Source organism: Mesocricetus auratus, unplaced genomic scaffold (assembly GCF_017639785.1).
Source record: "Mesocricetus auratus isolate SY011 unplaced genomic scaffold, BCM_Maur_2.0 Super-Scaffold_100042, whole genome shotgun sequence".
NCBI classification, from domain to species: Eukaryota; Metazoa; Chordata; class Mammalia; order Rodentia; family Cricetidae; genus Mesocricetus; species Mesocricetus auratus.
The window spans coordinates 5,262,902-5,283,828 of record NW_024429219.1 but is presented as its reverse complement, the minus strand read 5'-3'; the positions used below and the strand labels follow the sequence as shown (position 1 = coordinate 5,283,828).

Sequence of the window (20,927 nt, the reverse complement as noted above, 5' to 3'; positions counted from 1 at the left end):
GCTCCCATTGGCCGGGGGCGGAGTCCGCCTCGCCACCGCGGGGGTTACATAACCGCCGGCGAGTGGGCGGGTGCAAAGACCCCGGAGAACCTTACGTAACGCGCGGGTCGGGCGAGGTCGGCTCTTGGCCAATCGCGGCCGCCAGGCGCCCGGGTCGGGGGCGGAGTGGCCAGGAGGACGCCAGGGCCTTAGTGGCGCAAGTCTAGGGCAGGGCTGCCCGGAGGCGGGGCCTTGGAGCTGACGGTCAGGAGAGGGCGGGCCCGGGGGCGTGGCCTGCGCGGCGGACAGGTGAGAGGAACCCGGTTTGCCTGTGGTTCTTCTGGCTCCACTGGCAACAGATGCCCCGCGGGGGAACTGAGGCAGTGCTCAGGACGCAGTGCTTTCGAGACAAGGGTCTTCTTGGTGTCCCTTTGTTCTAATCTTTCCTAAACTTGCTTTGTCCTCCCGCCCGCTAGCTAAAAGCGAATGAGCCCAGGTAGAATCCCACCGAATTCTCAGAAATGGAAGTTTAATGGTACATGGTAGCATTTGGCAACAGGAGGAAGACAGAAATATGTAAACGACGCCCCGTTTCCAGAAAACGGTCGGGGCTCTCATTTTTATAACTCTCTCTGCTCTTGGGAAATGAAATGAGCAGGGCAGAGCCCCAGCCCTCTGCTGCCTGGGTACACGGGGGGGGAGGAGGAGATGCCGCAGCGGCAGAGCGGGGAGCGCGACTGCTCTTCCGCTGGATGATTCCCAGGCCCTCACTGAAAAAAGCAGCTGCTCACGCGCAAATGCACGTATCCTGACATACACACAACACATAAATAATAAAGTCTGACCAAAGGACACTCAGTATTTTCTTTGGACGAAGGAAAGGAGTTCTAGGTCAAAGAAGCGGAAAGTGCCTGGGGGCAGTTATCCACATTATGTATTGGACAAATCACCTATTTTTCCAGGTCTTTCTCCACACCAGATCACAGCTACTGAGTGCACACCTGGGCAGAGATGATTGCACTTTCTGAAGACAGGACAAAAATCTCTCAGACCTAACACGTAACACGAATGACTCCCGAAAGTCACCAAAGTCTTGACATGGTAATAAAAAATAAGCGAATGGAATGGGAGGGGTTGAGGATAAGGGAGAGAGGGGCAAGGGGCCCGGGAAATGGGCTTAAAGGGGGGGGGTACGGGTAAGTTTTCATCAAGAAGGGGAAACCGAGTGACACCTAGGGGTGAGGATGTGGGGGAGGGGCAACAGACCTCAACAGCACCCACCAGACCATCCTGGTTCGGAAACAATATGAGAGCAGGTGAGGAAAGGCCAGACTGCGGTGAGACTTGTACGTAAGGAAAAGCAGACTTTTGTGTTGTCAACATAAACAACTCCTGGTCCATATTACACTGTTTCCAAGTGCAGAGGGATGAGGGTGGGCGCCTGCAAAGAAGGCAAAGACAGACGGGGGCAGCATATGCAACACCCCTCACCTATCCAAATGGACCCATCGGGCTGGTGTCAGTGTGGTGTACTAGGGCCAACTTTCCGTAAGATCGTATTTAAGAAACCCACAGGCCACACGCGAGCCAGCTCCCAGTTCATCCCTGCACTGAGAAGCACTTTTCTTTTGAAGTATGTGGTCAGTTTCAGCTGTGAACCAACTGAAGACAAGCTGCTGGGCATTCCTGATGGGTTTCCTTGCTCCGACTGTGTCAAGTGGGGAAGACTTACCCTAAACATGGACGGAAACTTTGGGTGGCAATCCAGATGATGATGATGGAGGGGGCCTTCACTCACTGCCAAGTTCATCTGCCCTGCTGTTGCTGCACTTTGCCTCGACCAAGATTCACCTTCTTCGGGCTTCAAGATGGGCTGAAGACCAGAGGTTTTCCAGGAATACTCCAGGCTGGAGCACTCAGCCTCATGTACTGAGTGGCTACGAGGTTCTCTGTAAGGAAATGGTGGTTTGGGACTGGATTGACTCAGCACACCAAGGGCCAACTTCTCAGCACAAAGGAGATATATTTGCCCCAGAGGGACAAAGGGCAGGGAGTAAGAGACAAAGGCCGGGGTTAGAGGATGAGAGAAAAAGGGGAGGGGACTAGGTGGAGGGGTCAGGGACAAAGGACTGCCTCTGGATAGAGAAGAGATAGACCCATAGGACAATGGCAGTTTATAAAGGGTTTATTTAACTGGGCATGTTAATCAGGTGAGCCAAACGGGGCTTTTGATTGCTGAGCTGAAATACTTTGATAGGTGGACCTTGGTAGTCAGCCTTAGGATGAGGAAGTGGCAGCTTTAGATTTTAGCATGGCACAGGGTGGGAGAGAAGGGCAAGGTCTGCCAGAGCTACGTTTGCCATGCTCAGGTTGGGTGGGGTTCCTTCATTTCTAGCCTCTCCAGTGAGGTGAGGCAGACCATATCACACAAGCCAATCTAATAAATCTGCTAACATATACTCATCAGTTCTGCTCCTCTAGAGACCCCTAACACGGGATGGAATCCACAGCTAACGCATGGAAACATGCTCCTGTGGGGGTAAGAAAGAAAAGTAGTGTGTGGGGGTGGGGACAGCAAGGGGAAGAAGTTTTAGGACATGGATCAGGTGAATCCACCACACCCCAAGGAACACAAGACAGGATCATGGTAACAAACAACTTTATTCAGGACATCATAGCGGGAAAGTCCCCAGTTAAATGCACAGACAAGCGAGGTATTACTGTGTTAATGCAGGAGCCAATGAGTTGCACGGGTCTGAGTATGGAGGAGACAGCACCAAGGTTGTGGGGTCAGGCCAGGACAGAAGCCCTAGGCTGCTGCTGCTTTCCCACAGTGGAGCAGGCTTTCGATGTTTGTATTGTTTCAGTAATGTCAGGGAACAAATCAAAAACTGGAGCCAGATTCTGTCACATGTTGACTGATGCCACTCTGCACACAAACACAAATTCCAGGGCACTGTGGTGGCACCGCTACAGGCAAATAAAGCCTGTTTCTTCTCACTGCTCTCTTACTTCCAGTGACGCCTGAACTCCCATCTTTGAACCACCCTTGATCCAAGGCTCAGATACACAAGGAAAGTGTCTCCGTCGGCATCTCTGCCTGGCTATCTACGTGGAAGCGACCAACGCCTCCCTTCCAGGGCAGCACGGAGCCTGCTGTAGGAAGTGGCATGGCTGGAAGCAGCCCCCGCCCGAGAGCTCTGATGTGAGGCCGCCGCACTGCTGCTGCTCGGTGCTCTGGAGGCCACAGCTTCCAGCTCAGTCTGCAAACCGCTGGCTGAATGTCTTACTACAGGCGTGCCTTCAGCTCACCTCTACAGCTCCGTGAGGAAACCAAGTCTGAAGGGGCATTATCTACAGTATTTCAGAGGAAGGACTGGGAAAATGTTGAAGGCTCACACAGTAATTATTAACTCTTTTTCTTCAAGGGCACCTTGAGTTACATTTGGCACTTATGTGAATTTAATCTATGAGGAACAGACTTATGGACATTTTATTTGTATTTGACTTTTGGCCACAGAGAAACTTTGGTCACAGTTCTATAAGAACTTTAAAGGGTTATTTTTGATTAAATACTTCTAGGAGTGATGCACAAGAACAAGAGAGCAAACATGTTGACACCTAACATGAAAGCATCTTAAATACAGCAGGGTCAGTAGTGCTTACAAAAATGAGGGTCCTCCTACTGAAAAGGAGCCAAGTATCAAAATAAGGCATACCCTATTGTCACTGATTTGTACTAGGCAGTAGTGTTCTTCCCGGAAGGCACAACTGGGGAATCTAATCACCCAAGGGTTTAAAATGTGGTTTTGAAGGCGATCTCAGTGTGGGGACAGCTGACTTGAACAAAATCCCCTTCCTGGAATCCACAGCAAGTCATCAGTGACAGCATCCGTCTAGACTCCAGCACTCTGGGGCATCAGAAGTCCTCTTCCCTAGTTGGTGCAGAAATCTATGAAGGCGCTGTGCAGAATGTGGGCAGGGGAGGTCACACCCCTTCTGGAGTGTATATTAAAACAAAGGCACATTTCCTAGACACTGAACTGTATGTAAACTAACAAAAATAATCACTTGGAAAAAACAGTAGGTAAGCTTGATAACACAGCAGGTTTTGAGTAGAAAGTCTTGAAGAAGCTCCTCAACAGTGGGCTTCAGTTTCCTGGGTTCTTCATTAAGAGACACACCACACTAAGAAGCAGGAAAGATTTACAGTGAAGAGGCCAGTTTAGTCTTTTTGCATAGATACTCAATACGGATTTCTATTGTCTAAATGGGGACAGGAAGAGATTGATTTGGCCAGTTGGGATGGTCAAAGTGGTCTCAGCTAACCACTATACTCCACAAAAGGAAACAAAACTTCATAGGAGAGAAAAATTGACCAGTCAGTAGCAATGAGATTCCATATTCCCAAAGGGTTAATGACTACATCCATCTACCTATCATCCATCCATGTATCTATTATCTATCATCCAACCATCCATCCATCCTTCCAAACAAAACACCAGACTTTAATCGCACAAAGTCATAGTGAGGCTCAGTATGGTGGCACATGCCTATAATCCTAGCACTTGAGAGGTTGAGGCAAGATAACAAGTTCAAGGCCAGTCTGGGTTGAACAATGAACTTCCCTCAAACTTCCCTCAACACTACCATCCCTAAATACCCTCAGGTATTCAAAATATTTGATAAAGAGAAATATTTAACCCTTGGAATGAAGTAGCCTTCACCCTTTGCTCCTGCACATACAAACATTGTGAACTCGGGGGTAACTCACCAATAATGATGATGACAATAATCACCAGGACACTGATCCCTATCGCCCACATCTGCAACAAGACAGGTCCATTTAACATTGGGAAAACAGACAGCGCTAACTGCAACAGCTACAGTGTGAGATAATTTATCATTTCTAAAGCCTAAATTTAATGTTTCCAGTTAAGGTCTGAAATTTAGTTATATGCTTTCAAAAGTGTGTTCCAATTCTCTGTGGCCTCTGGAAAGCGAGAGTTCCACACAGGATACTGAGCTTGTTCCATGTATCCTTTTTAAAAAAGGCATGACAGGAAGTATTTGAGATCTGATCACAGATGCTCTCATTTGCTAACATGTAGTCTGCTGTGAGCAATTTATTCATATGTGGCTTTCTCCTCTTTTGTTGAACAAGATGGACGTCTTAGCATTTAACCTTTGAAATTGGAGCCATTCCCAGAATGCCTGCAAACTGAGCATCAAAGCCAGCACTCCTCTTGTAGTGTGTTCTCAGGTACCTGGGCCGGGGTCTAATGCCCAGGACTGGTTTGGGACAGTCCTACTCTACCTGTCTTTTACCTTTAGCCACAAACATGGGATTGGATTCCTACTTGCGGGCAAGGAAAAGGGGTGTACACTCACGGTTGCCCCGACTCCACCCACCTCCCAGAGTCCCAGAGCATAACTCTGCAGGCTCTGGCAAGGGAGAGGCTTGAAGTGAGGTCTGTCAGGAGAGCACTACCTTGCAGTTCTTCCACCAATACTTTCTCTTCAACTTGGCAGCACTTGTTTCAAACTGAGAAGCACCGGCCTGCAGCGCATCTGCACGGTCATCTAGCTCCGAGAGCTTCTGGTCTCTTTCTAACACCTTATCCACGTTGACTCTCATGATGTCAACCACCTAAATGGACACGGTGACAGTTACAGAGGGGAGAAGAACAAGCCCCGCAAGGACGCCCCTCTCCAATCAGCACACTAGACTTTCACGTATAAGCAGGCCCACGCTTTGTGATAGATCCACTTAGCAAGCCAGGGACAGAAGTGAACTTCAACAATGGGCACTTGGGGAAACCCACACTAGTATTACATGCCACAGTGAGAGACTCAACTTCCTCCAAGGGCTGAAACAGAACAGGATGCTCACTTTCATGGCTGTTCAACACTACACTGGCAGTCCTGGCAAGGGCAATCAGGTAAGGAAAGAAAGACGTCCTGCTTGGAAAGGAAGAGGGCATCTACTGCTACCTGTAAGAAATTCTACAGAACACTCTGAAGACTCAGCAGGTAAAAGTACTTGTCAGTCTGATGACCTGAGTTCAATCCCTGGGACCCACACGGGTGGAGAGAGAAAACTGCCCCCTGCATGTGGTGGATGTATTGTGCCCCCCCCCTCCTGCTCGTGGTGGATGTATTGTGTTGTCTTCCCCCCAGCTACTTTCAGGGCCAGGTCTGTGCTATCAGTCATTCCTGCTCTCTTCAGGCCAGATGAGAAGTAGGGACAGGAGAATCACCTGGATGTCCATGGACCACTTAGCCTGCATTCATAGCACCGAATGGCAGAAACAAGAGACATAGACTTTACAAGGGGAAGAAGAGAACCAACTCCAAGAAAGTTGTTCCCTGACTTCCAACACACATACCATGGCATGGCACCATGGTACATTTGTGTCCACTCAAGTAACTCTACCCCTACACACACACACACACACACACACACACACACACACACACACACACACACACACACACCACAAACTTTAAAAAGAATTCAAAATCTGCTATAGTGAATAAATACAGTAAAGTTGCAGCATCATCTAAGATAGATAAACACACATCAGTTATTTTTCTAAGTGCCAGCAATGAGCAATGTGAAAAGGACATTAAGAGAGAAGCATCCTTACCAAAACATCTGAAAGAATAAAAACCTATAACATCAGACTGAGCAGGTGGCTGCATAAACATGAAGATCTGGGTTTGGATGTGCAGCACTCAGATAAAAACAAAGAATGGTGTGACAGTCTGCTCCTGTAACCCAGCACTGGGGAGGGCAGAGAGAGGAGGATCCCAGAGACTCACCAGCTAACTCGTCCAGCAACAGATGAGCTCTGGGTTAAGTGGAACATACTGTCTCAAAAATTAAGGTGGAAAGAAAATACACGAAATAGAAGAAAATTCCTGACTTTGACTTCTGGCTACCACCTGTGTACACACATGCATATACCATACCCACTCAAAGAGAAACCATAACAATACATAACACTGCTATAAGCTGGGTACAACAGCACATACCTTTTAGCATTTGGGAGGCTAAGGCAAGACATCATGAGTTTAAGGGCAGCCTGAGCTATACCTTGTCTCAAAATCAAGCAAAATCAGAGACACACAGGCATGCAGATACACAGAGAGAGAGAGAGAGAGAGAGAGAGAGACAGACAGACAGACAGACAGAGAGACAGAGAGACAGAGAGAGAGAGAGAGAGAGAGAGAGAGAGAGAGAGAGAGAGAGATTGCTACGAGAATTAAAGTAAGTGGGAAGATGCTTGTGTTTTCGAGTTGGAAGACTTAATACAGTGGAGATGGCAGTATTCTCCAAATGACCAACAACTGCAATCACAACAGTTGTTGTTCCCCCTCAGAAAAACTGTCTTGTAATACCTATTTCAGAGGCTTTTTTTTTCATATGTAATTCCAAAGAACTGTGAATAAGCAAACCAATACCAAAATAAATAAATAAATAAATAAAGCTACAATGGTCATACTTCCCAATTTCAAAACTCACCCGAAAGCTGGAGTAATGAAAGCTGTGGTACTCGTATAAGGACAGAAGACGACCAGTAGGAAATAACTGGAAACCTGGAACTCTGCCTACACACTAATTTTCAGAAGGATGCTAAGACCGTCAAATGGAGAAAATATTCTTTTCAACAAACAGAGCTGGCACAACTAAATAGCCATAAGGAAAGAATGAAGTTGGGTTCCTGTTTCATTTTCTATACAAAAAGAACTCAAAGTAGACCAGTGAGTTAAGTTTAAGAGCTAAGAGTATAAAAACTCTTAGGAGGAAAAAAAAAAAGTAAAACTTTATAGCTTGTTCGAGGTTTCTGTTGCTGTGCTAAAACACCATGACCAAAAGCAACTGGGGGCAGAAAGAGTTTAACTCATCTTCATCTTGAAGCCTATAGATCAACACCCAGGGAAGTCAGGGCAGGAACTGATGATGGTCATGGAGGATGCTGTTTACTGGCTTGCTCCCTGGGACTTGCTCAGCCTGCTTCTTAACACCATCCAGGACCACTTTCCAAGGGGTAGCACCACCCAATAGTAAGATGGGTCATCCCACATCAATTATCAGTCAAGAAAATGTTTGCCCACAGGCAAATCTGGTGGGAGTATTTTCTCAATTGAGGTTCTCTCTTCTAAAATGACTCTAGCTGATAACAAGGTGACAGAAAACTAGCCAGCACACAGTTTCAGGTTTGGCTCAAAGCTCTTAGATTTGCTATCAAAAGCAAGAGCAACAAAAGAAAAAAAAAATAAAGAGATAAATTGGAGCCAGGTGGTGGCGCACACCTTTAATCCCAGCACTCAGAGGCAGGTGGATCTCTTGAGTTTGAGGCCAGCCTGGTCTACAAATCAAGTTCCTAGACAGCCTAGACAAGAAATCCTATCTTGAGACGAGAGACAGAGATGGGGGGGTGCGGAAATTGGACTTTATAAAAACTAAAACCTTTAGGCATCAAAGTATACTATGGAGAATGTGAAACTCAACCAACTCAGAGGATAGAAATACTTATGAACTATGTATCTGATAAATATTAAATGTGAGGAATACATAAAAGAGCCTTATAAATTAACAGAAAGACAGAACAATAGAATCATTTGCAAAGGAAGCATGTATGAGACACATAACTGCAATCCTAGCCCTTGGGTGGCTGAGACAAGAGGCTCTCAAGTTCAACAGTAGCTTGGACTAGGCAGTAAGTTCCAGGTTAGCCTGTGCTAACTAACAGCAGTAACACAAAGGGGTAAAAGACTTGATCAGTCACTTCCTTAGGGAGTGGCTAGAATGTTCACTGTCACTAATCATTGATCAAATCATCAATTGCCACAGAATATTATATGAACCAGCAATGCTACTCTTAGAGCTACACTCAAATGCAACAGAAAGGAAGACACATTTACAATCTGGCTCCAGGACACTTACGGCAGCATCAGAGAGGTAAGACTGGCTCAGCTGCCCACTCACTACGTCTGGGTACCAAGCATGGCCATGCAGACGTGAACTACAGCTCTGCTGGAGAAGGACAAAGTGCTAGCACAGACTACAGCCTGATGAACGTGGACGCACACTGAGGGGAGAGAGGCCTGGCATTGACCCTTGAACATGCTACACCTGACTAGGCAAACCCAAAGCCACAAAGAAGAAAGCGGGAGGGCGAGTGGTTAGGAAACGAGTGCAGGGCTGCTTCTCAGCAGTGACAAGAGTTCTGAATGCAAGAAGATGTGAGTCGTGCAACCAGTGCCTCTCCTAGACAAGTTACACACGAAATGAGAGACTTTAAACCAGTGCCTCTCCTAGACAAGTTACACACGAAATGAGACTTTAAAATGCTTGTGTTATGAGGATTTTACCTCAAAGAATAACTCAATTCTCTTTAAAATTCATTTAATTTCTAAAAAAGGGTACAACTTGAGTTTTCAAGTGTCAGAATTAGTGCAAAGGTCTAAAATGTTCAGAACTAAGTTCATAAAGGAACCATCATATCAAAACATTACTGTACAATGTAATAACAGTATCTAAGATAATTAGTTTTAGGACAATTAAAAGCAGAAAGATTGTGCCAAACGTTGGTGCCTTTAGTCCCAGCACTTGGGAGGCAGAGGCAGGCAAATCTCCAGAGTTTGGGCCAGCCTGGTCTACAAAGTGAGTTCGAGGATGGCCAGGGCTACACAGAGAAGCCCTGTAAGGATATAGAAGTAGGGAACTGGGAGATGGTTCAGCAGTTAAGAGCACTGGCTGCTCTGACAGAGAACCTGGGTTTGGGGCCGGGAACAGACACAGCAGCTGACAACCTTCTGCAAAGCTAGTTCCAAGGTTTTGATGCCCTCTTCTGGCCTCTGCAGGCACTGCACACACACAGTACATGAACATAGCACACTGCACACACATAGTTCCCAAATCACTCACACAGATGAAATAACAATAAACCCTAAAGAAAAAGTTCCTATCCCTGCCCTTGATGCTGGGGTGGTGTTTGGCACTGGGCTGCAGCAGTCATGGCAACCTTCTTCAGCTTGAATGTGACCACTAGGTTCACGAGTGCCCCTGTGGGATTTGTCTTTGGATGCTATCTAGACTGAAGGGATGAGGAAAAGCTAACTGCCTTCTGGAGTAAGAGTATGAGCTTTCAGAGGGAACTGAGGCCCAATGAAGAAGTTACTTGGAAGTAAAGCCTCTGGCTAAAACACAGAATATTCACATTTTTAAAGTTATGAGAGAAATAAAAACGCTTGTTATTTTAAAAAAAGAACATGGAAATGCCAGCTAGAGGTTCTCACAGAATCTTTACTGTGTTTCTACATGTATACATCCAAACAAAAGATGCCAGAGGAGTCCTCTAGCAGTTCCAACTTCTGTGTATCCTTCAGCTACTGCCAGAGAAAGCTCTACGGAGACCTGGCTATACTAGGTAACTAGCAAACCTGGCTACAGGAGACAGACACACACACACACACACACACACACACACACACACAAAGACATACACACACACACACACACACACACACACACACACACACCATACACACACACACACCCATCAGAAAGACTTGTCCCTGGCTTGAAAATGTAATTACCCTACCCTACAAAGTGGCTCTGGGGGCATGCTTTCAGGGACAGATTCACATGCTTTAGGTATGCGATTCAATAATGGAGAAGTGAAACCAGGAAAAGCTTGCCTTGTGCTTAAAACACAGCTTCTTGAACATGCAGGCAAAACAATAATTCACATAAAAAAACCTTACAAAAAAAGAATATGAAAAAAATAAGGAAATACTGGTCTGAATTTCTCACAGAATCTTCACTGTGGTCCTCTACACAATTAGAAAGATTTCTGATATAGTCAAAATTGCAATCACACATTGATGCTTTTTCCTTTTCTAAAATGTGTGTGTCTGTGCAGATGCATACAAGTGCCTTTGGAGGCCAGAGTTAAATGCAATTGAATGGCCAAATATGTACTTGGAACCCAACCTGGAGCCTCTACTTGAACAGAAAGTGTTCTTAGCCACTGAGTCATCTCTCCATCTCCAATGACTTTTTCTGATAGAACCCCACAGAATAACCATGGCTGTTAAAAATCCACATCTTAGAATTTTAGAGCAGTACCTCATCGACTTGATTTTGTGTCTGCTGGAGTCTTCGATTGCTGCCAGCAGCAGCACTTGAACTTCCTGAAGGCACACCTGTGGACCTGAAAGGTGTAAGGCACAAGCATGAGTATCTTATGATTCCCAATGCACTTACATAAGCCAGGTGAGGCCAACACGAAAGCCCAGCGCTCCTTCAGTGAGAGAAGAGGCGGCGGCGTGAGAGTTTGGGCGTCTGAGGGCTAGCTAGCCTGACACACGCAGTGCTGAACAAGAGATACTGTCTCTAATAAGGTAGGAGGCAGAGATCCATATCTGAAATTTGCCCTCGAACATATACCATGGTGTGTGTGTGTGTGTGTGTGTGTGTGTGTGTGTGTAAACTGTCATGCCAGGACTTGGACTTACTTTTTTTTTTTTTTTTTTTTGGTTTTTTACGAGACAGGGTTTCTCTGTATTGTTTTGGAGGCTATCGGTCCAGCCTGGCCTCAAACTCACAGAAATCCACCTGCCTCTGCCTCCCGAGTGCTGGGATTAAAGGATTTGGATTTACTAATTCCTTATACTGAAGTTAAAAAAAAAATCCTGCAGTAAGAAATAAAGGCACTAACGCATTTTTTATGATCCCTTAAAATTCCCAAGACTGTACCAGTGACCAAAGTTTGAAACCTCTGTTGTGTTATTGAAGTACATAATCCCAAGACTGGATAATCCCTCTACTTTCTGTTTTTTTGTTGTTGTTGTTGGGTTTTTTGTTTTGTTTTTAAAGCTTGCTTTAGATGATCAGTGGTTAAGAGCACTGGCTGTCCTTCCCAGCAACCACATGGTGGCTCACAACCATCTACAATGAGATCTGGTGACCTCTTCTGGCCTGCAGGGATACATGCAGACACAACACTGTATACATAATAAATCTTTCAAAAACAAACGAACAAACAGAAAACTTGCTTTAAGACACACAAATGTTTACGGGCACTCAGTATTCTCCTGACCCTTTTGTTGTGGCAAGAGCTGTCTTATAGTTAGAAACAATCACAAAACAGCCAAAGTGCACGGAGGGGTTTGTGTGACAGCAGTTCTCGCTCTGCTGGAAAGTCATCCATCCTCCACAGGTTCGCCGAATGCGTCATTCACCCATGCCCTCCTTTCGTACCTACTCTTGAAGTCCTCAACACCTCCATTAAACTCTCCCCTCTATCTAAGCCAACACCTAAGGCGTGCCTCGCTACACAACAGCCGTCCTGTCGTTGGTTCAACAGTCCTTTTCAGTCTGCAGCGTGTCTGTCACCAGGACACGACACTTCTGATGGCTGTCTCACAGAACTCAGGATCTGAGAGTAGAACAGACAAACCGTGCTCTGGGTCGAAACCGTGCCCGTGCATACCTCTCTCTGAATCCTAATGCCCCTTTCTGAAGAGGATACTATTATCCTCCTCTTACTAACATTTAGAACGAACGCAGAACGAACGCGCAGCAGGCCGGTGTGAAGCCAGGTCCAGCTTAATTCTTGCAATGGCTCACGGGCGCTGCCACCGGGCACAGCGGTCTGACCGGGTGCATCTTACGCGGTGCCAACCCTCGGTGGAGGGGTCTACCGGAGTCCTGCCGGGACGCCACCACTAGAAACCAACTTGAAAACAGGACCGTGTTTTGCTTAAAACGGAAGCGAAACCCACGGCCAAGTTACGCTGTGGGCGCGGCAGCTCGATTGCAAACACCACCTGGGGCCCCGGCACCCGGCCGTGCCCGGGTCGCCCGCACTTTCGGGAGCGCAGCGGCGCCGAGGGCGAGCGCTCACGGTAGCCCCAGCCCCGCTCGGGGACCTCGGGGGAAGGAACCGCGGGGTGTGGCGGACGCTTCCTCTGGAAGCCGGCGCCCCACCCTCGCTCGCCCTTCCGCGTCCGCCCGCCAGCCGCGGGGCACCCGGGGACGCCGCGGCACCACGACCCGGGCCGCAGCGCCGGAGGGCAGAGCGCACCGCGGGGCCCCCGCCCACCTCAGGCCCGGGGCGCTGCGCGCAGGCCCGCGAGGCCTGCGCCCGAGTCCGAGTCCCGAGCAGCGGCCACCGCGCCTGACGAGGGTCCCGGGAGGGGGCCGCCGCCGCCCCCCGGAGCCCACCCCGCCGCGCGGCGCAGCGCGTCACTCACATTTTGGCGGATGCGACGGCGGCGGCGGCGAAGGGCCGAGCGTCGGGAGGACTCTGCGCAGCCAGCGACCGAAGATGTGGAGGTGGGCGGGGCCGCGGTGACGTCACGAGCAGGGGCCGGACGGGAACCGACGGGAAGCTCGCCGCCGCGGAGGGCGCGCCGGAAGTGGGCGGGGCAGGGAGGCTTGGCCCCGGCGCCGCGCTCCGGCTGTAACCCTCCGGGCCGACCAGAGTGGGAGGGGCCCGAGCTGGGCGCGGAAGTAGCGTCCGCGTTGAAGAGTGGGCGGGCGTTCTCGGTGGGCGGGGCTAGGGCGCGGCGCCTGCGCCTTTGGACGGGCTCCTCGCCGCCCGGGCGTCGCGGCCGCTTGCTTCATCGGGTGTCGCCGCTGCCCCTGTCTCTAGCCCTGGAAAGGCAGTTCAGAGTAAGAACGAGTGCGCTTTACATTTCTTTGAGCCTGCATAACGTCGCCCTCTGGGTCGTGACAGTATTAAGAAACAGCGTGCGCGCCTAACGTTCCAGAATAATCTAGGGGTCCCGGGGAGACGACCAAAAAGGGTTCTTTCCCCAAGAGAGGTAAGGGGCTCGGCCACAGGGTTTGGGATAAGTGTCCCCCTCGCGCCCACACTAGCGACGACGGACATTTGCCACTGCGCGGGCATTGACAGCCCCCGAGGGGAGCCTTGAGGTCGGGAACTCTGGTTTCTCCGTTTCTGTAGCTCTCCGGCCCTAGCAGAGAGTGGGCACTCGACTTTTGGTCAGATGGGGCGAGGAGCATCCGTTACAGTGTATCCCAGCATGCTTAAACAGGTTGGATGAGGGCAGCTGGTGCATTCCTAAGGGAAAGCCACTTAAGCTGCCTTCCACCTCAGTACGGCAATCCCAAGAATTGGAAAGGAGCGAGGGCCGCCTGGTTGTGGGTCCTGGGCTGAGCGGTGGCCATGAAGGGCGCTCCAGGGTAAGCGGGAGTGCAGCACAGAGCTGGGCTTAAGTAAAACAGGAGTGGGCAGAGTGAAGACAGGCGAGACGGGGGGGGGGGGGGCGTTAAAATGCAGTGGGCTCCAGAAAGTATCTGGGGGACTCCCAGTGTGAAACTGCCTGGCACTAGTTATGTCTGAGGTTAGATCCAGTGAGGTGCGCCTAGAGAGACAAGCCGAACCCCGCAGGGAAGAGGACTGGAATAATGAAGGGAACCCTGAGTGAGCTAAGCCGGAAAAGGGCTTAAAACAAAAGCAAACCTACCCAGTAGAGCTTAGTTGCTTGTCTCACATGAAAAGCCCTGGTTTTGATCCCCAGAACCACATAAAACCCGGCCTGAGACGGATCTCTGTGAGTTCCCCGGCCAGCCTGGCGTACAGATTGAGTTTCAGGACAGCCAGAGCTGTTACACAGCGAAAACCTGTCTGGAAGGAGGGAACTAGCAAACAAGCAAACAAAACAACCCCGGCCTGTTGGCACCCATAATCTGAGCATCTGAAAGCTATGGGTAACAGAGGCTCAGGGTCATTCTTGGGCTTAAGCAGGGGATTCAGGGATACCCTAGGCTGTACGAGAAAAGGTGAATTTAGAGCAGGATCCTTACGTATCTTTCAACTAACTGCGCTTAAGACAAACGGTCGATGTGTTTAGAAACCAGGCAGTCTAGGTGCAAAGCGAGTTCTTCGGGAAAGTGGCTCTAAAGGGTGTGAAAACCCTGTATGTGGAAGGTGAAAAAATACTTCCAGTTCTAACTGTGATCTCAACCTCAACACCCTGGATTTCAGGTCAGGTTAAAGCAAAACACAGATAAATATGGGGAAATTTTCTTCATTTTTAATTTACAGCAGAAAGAATATAAAGCATTCAGAAAACATTTTCCATATTTTAAGGGCAATTCAAAACATTTTGCATGGTTTCCAGCAGCTGAGTTCTTCAACAGATCCATTGAGTCAATGATGCTTTACATGCACAGTTACAAAAATAAAACTTACAAAAAAAGAAGACATCTAGACTAGTTTTACATGCAAGTCTCAGGGACCCCCCATTGGGCGCCAACTACTGTGTGGAACTGCCATAAGCGACCGTGCAGCCAGAAAGGGGTTCGTCGTAATGTCTTTATTTCATTCACACAGTACAGCTGATTTTGAATGGGTAACAAGGATAGCAATTAAATCTTCAGGAGACAGAATAAGATTAGCTATTAATTTTATAATGAAATCCTACTCCTGGCACTTGGGAATTCAGATTATCCAAGAAAGCTGCGCCTACCTATCGCCTCATATTCAAAATGAAGAGTCACAATCAGAAAAGGTGGTCAGAAATGCTTCGTTTCAGCGGAAAGTATGCTTCGACCTCACCTAGAATTGACAGTTGTACTGGTAGGTTTTGACCCTACTTCTGTTCCCCTCCATAAGAACTTCCTAAATTCTATGTAAGTCTCTATCTTTCAGGATTTTCTAACATATTGAGCTAATAATGTGGCATGTGAAACGTTTAAAAAAATAAATGTGAGGGTTGAAGCAAATCCACTGAGGTCATCACTCTGGTCGAATGATCAGCTATCTGATCCATAAGCAATGGAGTAAATGTATCCAAATCCAGTATTAATATAGGATATTCTGAAAGAGCTGGCTTTGCATTCTGTTCCCTGTTATGAATACAGTTGTGTTTTTATAAATTACTCAGTGTCCTCAGACAGGTCAAATTGTGTAAAACAATAGGTATGGGTGGGGAGGGGGCAAGGATTCCAACAGCTGCAACATAACCCACACGAGTAAAAACAAAATTGGGTCAGGTCAGCTTACAAATGTACAGGTGGCTACTAGCTGTGGGGCTGTCACTGTTGTCCAAGCTGATCACAAGCAGAAAGACAGATACTGTACAGTAAATTTGAGGTTGGCAGTGAAAGGAAGTAATTAAAAAACAAGTACAATTATAGAAAAGGCACCAAGAGCACTGACCCCAGTTTTTATTTATTTTTTTAACCACAATCTTTTTGTTTCTACCTTCCTTCTGAAGACACCAGTTTAAAGCTTATTTGTGAATATTTTTAGGCTTCACAACAAGCCTTGAGTTTAACTCACAGTTGGCAGCCAGAACCATGTTATTTTTATTTTTTAAAGAAAATCTCATACCAACCAATTCTCACACTTAAGCTGGGATTTTAAACTGGCATTAGCAAATGCAAAATCGGTTCTCTCTGTTTGACATGAATGGTTTAATTTTAAAAGCATCAGATTTCTTTGGCTTCTCATTACATGGAAAGAGAAATATACCACGGCATCCCTTCAACACCAGTCGCCATTGTGAGCAACTTTTACCCTTCTTCTGATTTTCATAAGGAGATATGAAAATGTCACTTTTCTAATTTCACACTAATTCTTCTGTCAGATTTTGGTCGTTCTAACATTCTTTGTTGGTGTGAGTGGATGGTGTTAAGTTCCATAAGGATTCATCTTATGATTATCTATTTTGCAAAAGTAACTTAATTTTCATAAGCAATATTAGCATTCACATTACTTGGCACCTTTGGCAAAAAAATTTTTAAATAAAATAAAATAAACTCCTGGTAGCCAAAATTAAATGTAAACATATCCTTTGTTTTTTTTTTAAAGTAATGCTACTCTGCCTTTTTTCCTATTCTAAATACAGTAGCTCTTTTTTTATTTTTTGCAGGTTAGTCATGCTTTAGCAAAATGTTCTTCTACAGAACATTTAAAATAAAGTACTCTTATAGTGAAATAAAGTTTTTTGTTTCATTTTACAGACCATAGCCACTAACGCTTTGCTTTTGTTCTTTTTCTTGATTTCATGCACATCTTTGTTTTAATATATACAATATATACAAACAATACATCCACATTGTTCTCGCTCATTCAGACAGAAGTATACAAATAATTTTATCTTGCCATGTTATTGACCTTTATGAATAAAATATTTAGCAATTAATATAACCCCTTTCAAGTATTTCCTCGCTTTTTTCATTTCTACCTTTTATATGTACACAGAAGCCACTCTGTTTGGATGAGATAGAGCCAAAACATGGAATTTACTGGCCAGAGTGCAGCACCACACTGGTCATTGAGGTGGCAAATGTCCAGGCAAGGGTTGTGATTCCTTGGAATTGCTACAGTTCCCAAGGTTACTAAAAAAGGCTACATGCTTTACCATTCTTAAGTAATTCTCATTGCAAGTGAAAGTAAGGCAAACAAATTAAAGTGCTGAACATGAGAAAAGGGACAAGATGATCACTATCCTCGCAGGTTCTTGGAGGTGGTGGGGACAAGAAAGTAAATTTAAGTTCTGTAAGCTGTTTCTCATTATTTTCCCGTGCATTACCTGTTTACCACACACCCTCCCTTCTGCAAATTTTCACAAGACATTAAAAACCTGCAGATTTTAAAAGTTGCATTAAGTGTGCTGTAGAGATTCAAACAAACTTACAAACAAACAAACAGAAACGAAACGAAACAGTGAAGGAAATGAGAACACACAGACTCAATAATGACTTGGGTGATCTAAGCCCTCCACTGAGAACCAAAGATTCAGCTTCCTGGAAGTGACGGAAGGTGCGGGCACGGCACTCCTCGTGCCACCTGTTATCATCTATATTTTTGGTATAAATATTTGCACAGTTCCACACGATGTTTGAATACAGCCCTAATGACAAGGAAAGCGGCTTCTTCCTAAGATGGGGAAGCCCTTCCAGTTCCTCCTGGTGTCTTGTTTTCCTGTGATCCAACAGAAGATTGAGTTCCAAGATGTCTTGCTGATCAAATTAAAAGTTGTCCATGAAAGTGCAAATGCAATGACCAAAACATTCTTGTTAAAATCCTGCAGCTGATGCCCCAGAACTGCAGAGGGATTGTACGTGTGTGTGTGTGTGTGTGTGTGTGTGTGTGTGTGTGTGTGTGTGTGTGTGTGTATGCGCATGTCTGTTGTTGCATGTCTCTGCTAAAAACAGAAATGAAAACAGTCTGAGAAGCAATGTCACATTGCTAAGGGATGCTGCTGTATGTCTTCAAGTTCCTTGGCCTTTTTCAATTCTTTCACTCTGGAAGAGAAACAAAACACAACACCAGGTGATAACTACAGAGTGAAACTGTGACCAAATAAAGGAGAGGGCTGTCACCCCAGAACTGAGAAGCCCAGACGAGCCCCTTTTGAAGACTAACAAGAAAACTTGAGAAATTGTTGGGAGAATATTCCAAGAGGAAGATGTGACCTTGTGTTAAAACATGAAAAGTTTTACATGGGGTGCTCCAACAAGAACTGAATAAAGCTTTTTGCTCTGTTGTATTGAATCAAGAATGACACTCATAGCTTGGAATTGTTTAATTATTATTTGAGGAGCTTCTTCCTCTGTCTGATAAACTGTTATGAATGTCCCACCATTCCTTGTGATGTAAACTAGGGAACTGACACACACATTTATTTAGCTCTAAGTAGACCCAGGGGCTGAATCACTTGCAGACTCCAGACTGCTGGCTACCTTGAACTTGACTCTACAGCTTACACCAAGCTCCTCTTCTCCAATCTAGATTACTAAGTCTCGGATCTTCATTATACGTGTGCCCTGCCATTCCATACCATAACTGTAAAGTTCATGTCCCTTCTCAGAGCTGCTGGACAGGCAGCAGTGGGGTCAATACTAAAACGGGACTCTGTTTTACTTATCAGAAGTATTAGAGTAAATATGTTTAAGTGAGAAGCTCAAAGACATGGAGGGCTGATACTAGCAATTTATAAATAGCCGCTCCAATCGACCTTTTTTTTTTTTTTTAAACATAAGACTTTGCCCTAACAGATGTGGTGCCCCGTGAGATGAGGTGAGGGGAGTGTTGTGGGTTCTAAGGCCATCCCTCTGCACTGACTGACAATAGCAAGTGTATTAATGGCGGAATGGTCAAGTGCAAGACAGTGCAAATGCCACATGGCACAGAGTAACATCTGCTTTCCCAGAAGTCTGCATGAGAGGAAGGGTTAGCCAAACAGAAGCAAGAGTCTGAGGACATTCCTACATTGCCCCAGTGACAGAACAAGGAAACATCAGATTGACAGGGGGCTTATTCAGAAGTCAGTCAAATGTGGTCTCCGATTCTAAGGCCTTTCCTACTGCTTATGCTACTCCATTAAAAGTTATTCAAGACGAGTGCTAGCAGTTTCTAAATATACTTCATACAACTCAGGCAAATAGGAATACTCTGCAAAACAAAGTGCTGCTGTATCACACAGGTTGAAAATGAATGGAAAGGACATATATATTCTGAAAAATTCAAGAACTTCTGTATTTACAACCTTGAAGCAGAACCACTTCTTAGTAGCATGTAAACTGATGTGGTACCTTCAGAGAGAGAAGATGTACTCTTTGGAAGAAAAGCTCCATCTTTCTGTTAAATTGCTATTACATATGGAAACTTGCTTGTCTAACTTACTACATATGCCAAGCCCAGCTAAGCATGGCTTATGTACAAACAGCAGTGTGTCTCCCAAACTGTCATGTCCTCCTTTCTTAAAGCTACATTTCCCCCCTCCCTGCCCCCAACAGAGTTTATGTACGAAGCCCTGGCTGTCTTAGAATTCCTTTGTAGAGCAGACTGGCCTTGAACTCAGAGATTCGCCTGCCTGCGCCTCACAAGTGTTGAAGTTAAAGGTGTGTGCCACTACTACACAGCTTAATATGCATTTAGTAATTAAGGATACCATAGTACGTTAGATCCTATGATGTGGAATCACATTGTAGTATATAATAGTATATGATTATAGGCCCCTGAGTTTGGACATGCATACTTCATAAATTACTTCTTAAAAACTGAAACATGCTATAGGTCTGTGTTTAATTTTTAAGCATGCAGCATCTAGACTAATGTCCGTTTTGGCTGGAACAATGCAAGGCATGCACAGATGCCAACCTTACTTCCAGACATGCAGTTCTATGCTCACGCAGATCCATCTGCCCAAGTCCTGCGAGATGTGCATGCTATGCCAAGTACCATGTCTTGTGTGTGCATTAGCACAGGATTCATTGACAGCATCACCTCGAATGAGACTTCTAGAGTTTCAAGAATCTGACAGCAGCTGGGCGGTGGTGGCGCACACCTTTAATCCCAGCACTCGGGAGGCAGAGGCAGGCGGATCTCTGTGAGTTCGAGGCCAGCCTGGTCTATAGAGCGAGTTCCAGAACAGCCTCCAAAGCAATACAGAGAAACCCTGTCTCGAAAAACCAAAAAGAATCTGATAGCATCACCATAAAGACAGCCCTTCATCTTTCTAGAACCATCGGAAATGCTTTACACACATTAAATTCATCACTGAGGTGGAATAAAAAGGACAGTGAGATGTTTTAGGCAACCTCACACCAAAAACTCCATAGCCAGTTGGTCAGGATGGCGGAAGTTAACACTATTCATCCAATTAAACTGGTCACATTGGGTTTTTGCAGTCACCACCAACCCCATCCACCACCTACTTCTTTCATAACCAATTAAAATGTCAATAACGTTTTCACCAAGGTTTAAATTAACGCTGAATTCACTATGAATTAACGGCGTTCTCACAAACCATCAAAGAGGGGGTGTGTCCACACACAGACTCTATATGGAAAAATGAGAACAGTCCAATTTTTAGGTGTATGAATTTCATCGTGGAGTTACCATACTATACTTACATCAAAGAGGGGGTGTGTCCACACACAGACTCTATAT

At 46.1% G+C, this 20,927-nt stretch overlaps 2 protein-coding genes, 1 long non-coding RNA gene and 1 pseudogene across 8 annotated transcripts in view; 2 read left to right on the top strand and 2 right to left on the bottom strand.

The window, feature by feature from the left end:
- Nucleotides 1–65: 65 nt before the first annotated feature.
- LOC121135773 lies at nucleotides 66–4,167 on the top strand. Its single transcript, XR_005872883.1, has 3 exons — nucleotides 66–288; nucleotides 942–1,080; nucleotides 1,625–4,167. It is a non-coding gene; the product is annotated as an uncharacterized LOC121135773 (long non-coding RNA).
- On the bottom strand, nucleotides 2,622–13,401 carry Vamp3 (vesicle associated membrane protein 3). The gene is made up of 5 exons (XM_013120075.3): nucleotides 13,249–13,401; nucleotides 11,120–11,204; nucleotides 5,471–5,629; nucleotides 4,754–4,805; nucleotides 2,622–4,167 (listed from the first exon to the last, which is right to left on the bottom strand). Coding segments are annotated over exons 1-5 (315 nt in total). The 5' UTR covers nucleotides 13,251–13,401; the 3' UTR covers nucleotides 2,622–4,150.
- Nucleotides 9,969–10,179, top strand: LOC121135796 (annotated as a pseudogene).
- A 1,634-nt stretch (nucleotides 13,402–15,035) lies between the features above and the next one.
- Camta1 (calmodulin binding transcription activator 1) overlaps nucleotides 15,036–20,927 on the bottom strand; it is an 814,893-nt gene continuing 809,001 nt past the window's right edge. For 5 of the 6 annotated variants that reach the window (XM_040734951.1, XM_040734950.1, XM_040734953.1 and 2 more), the window contains one exon: nucleotides 15,036–18,277. In XM_040734951.1, the coding sequence (XP_040590885.1) occupies nucleotides 18,245–18,277 (33 nt within the window). In that variant the 3' untranslated portion in view covers nucleotides 15,036–18,244. Of the gene's footprint in view, nucleotides 18,278–18,305; nucleotides 20,922–20,927 lie in introns of those variants that run through there. The other variant, XM_040734952.1, reaches the window with a different exon arrangement.

Coding starts and splice junctions, on each gene's coding strand:
- Vamp3 (XM_013120075.3), bottom strand. Junction 5,630..11,119: donor CACAAAATCAAGTCGATGAG/GTACTGCTCTAA, acceptor GTGTCCATTTAG/GTGGTTGACATCATGAGAGT. Junction 4,806..5,470: donor ATTGGTGGAAGAACTGCAAG/GTAGTGCTCTCC, acceptor GTCTTGTTGCAG/ATGTGGGCGATAGGGATCAG.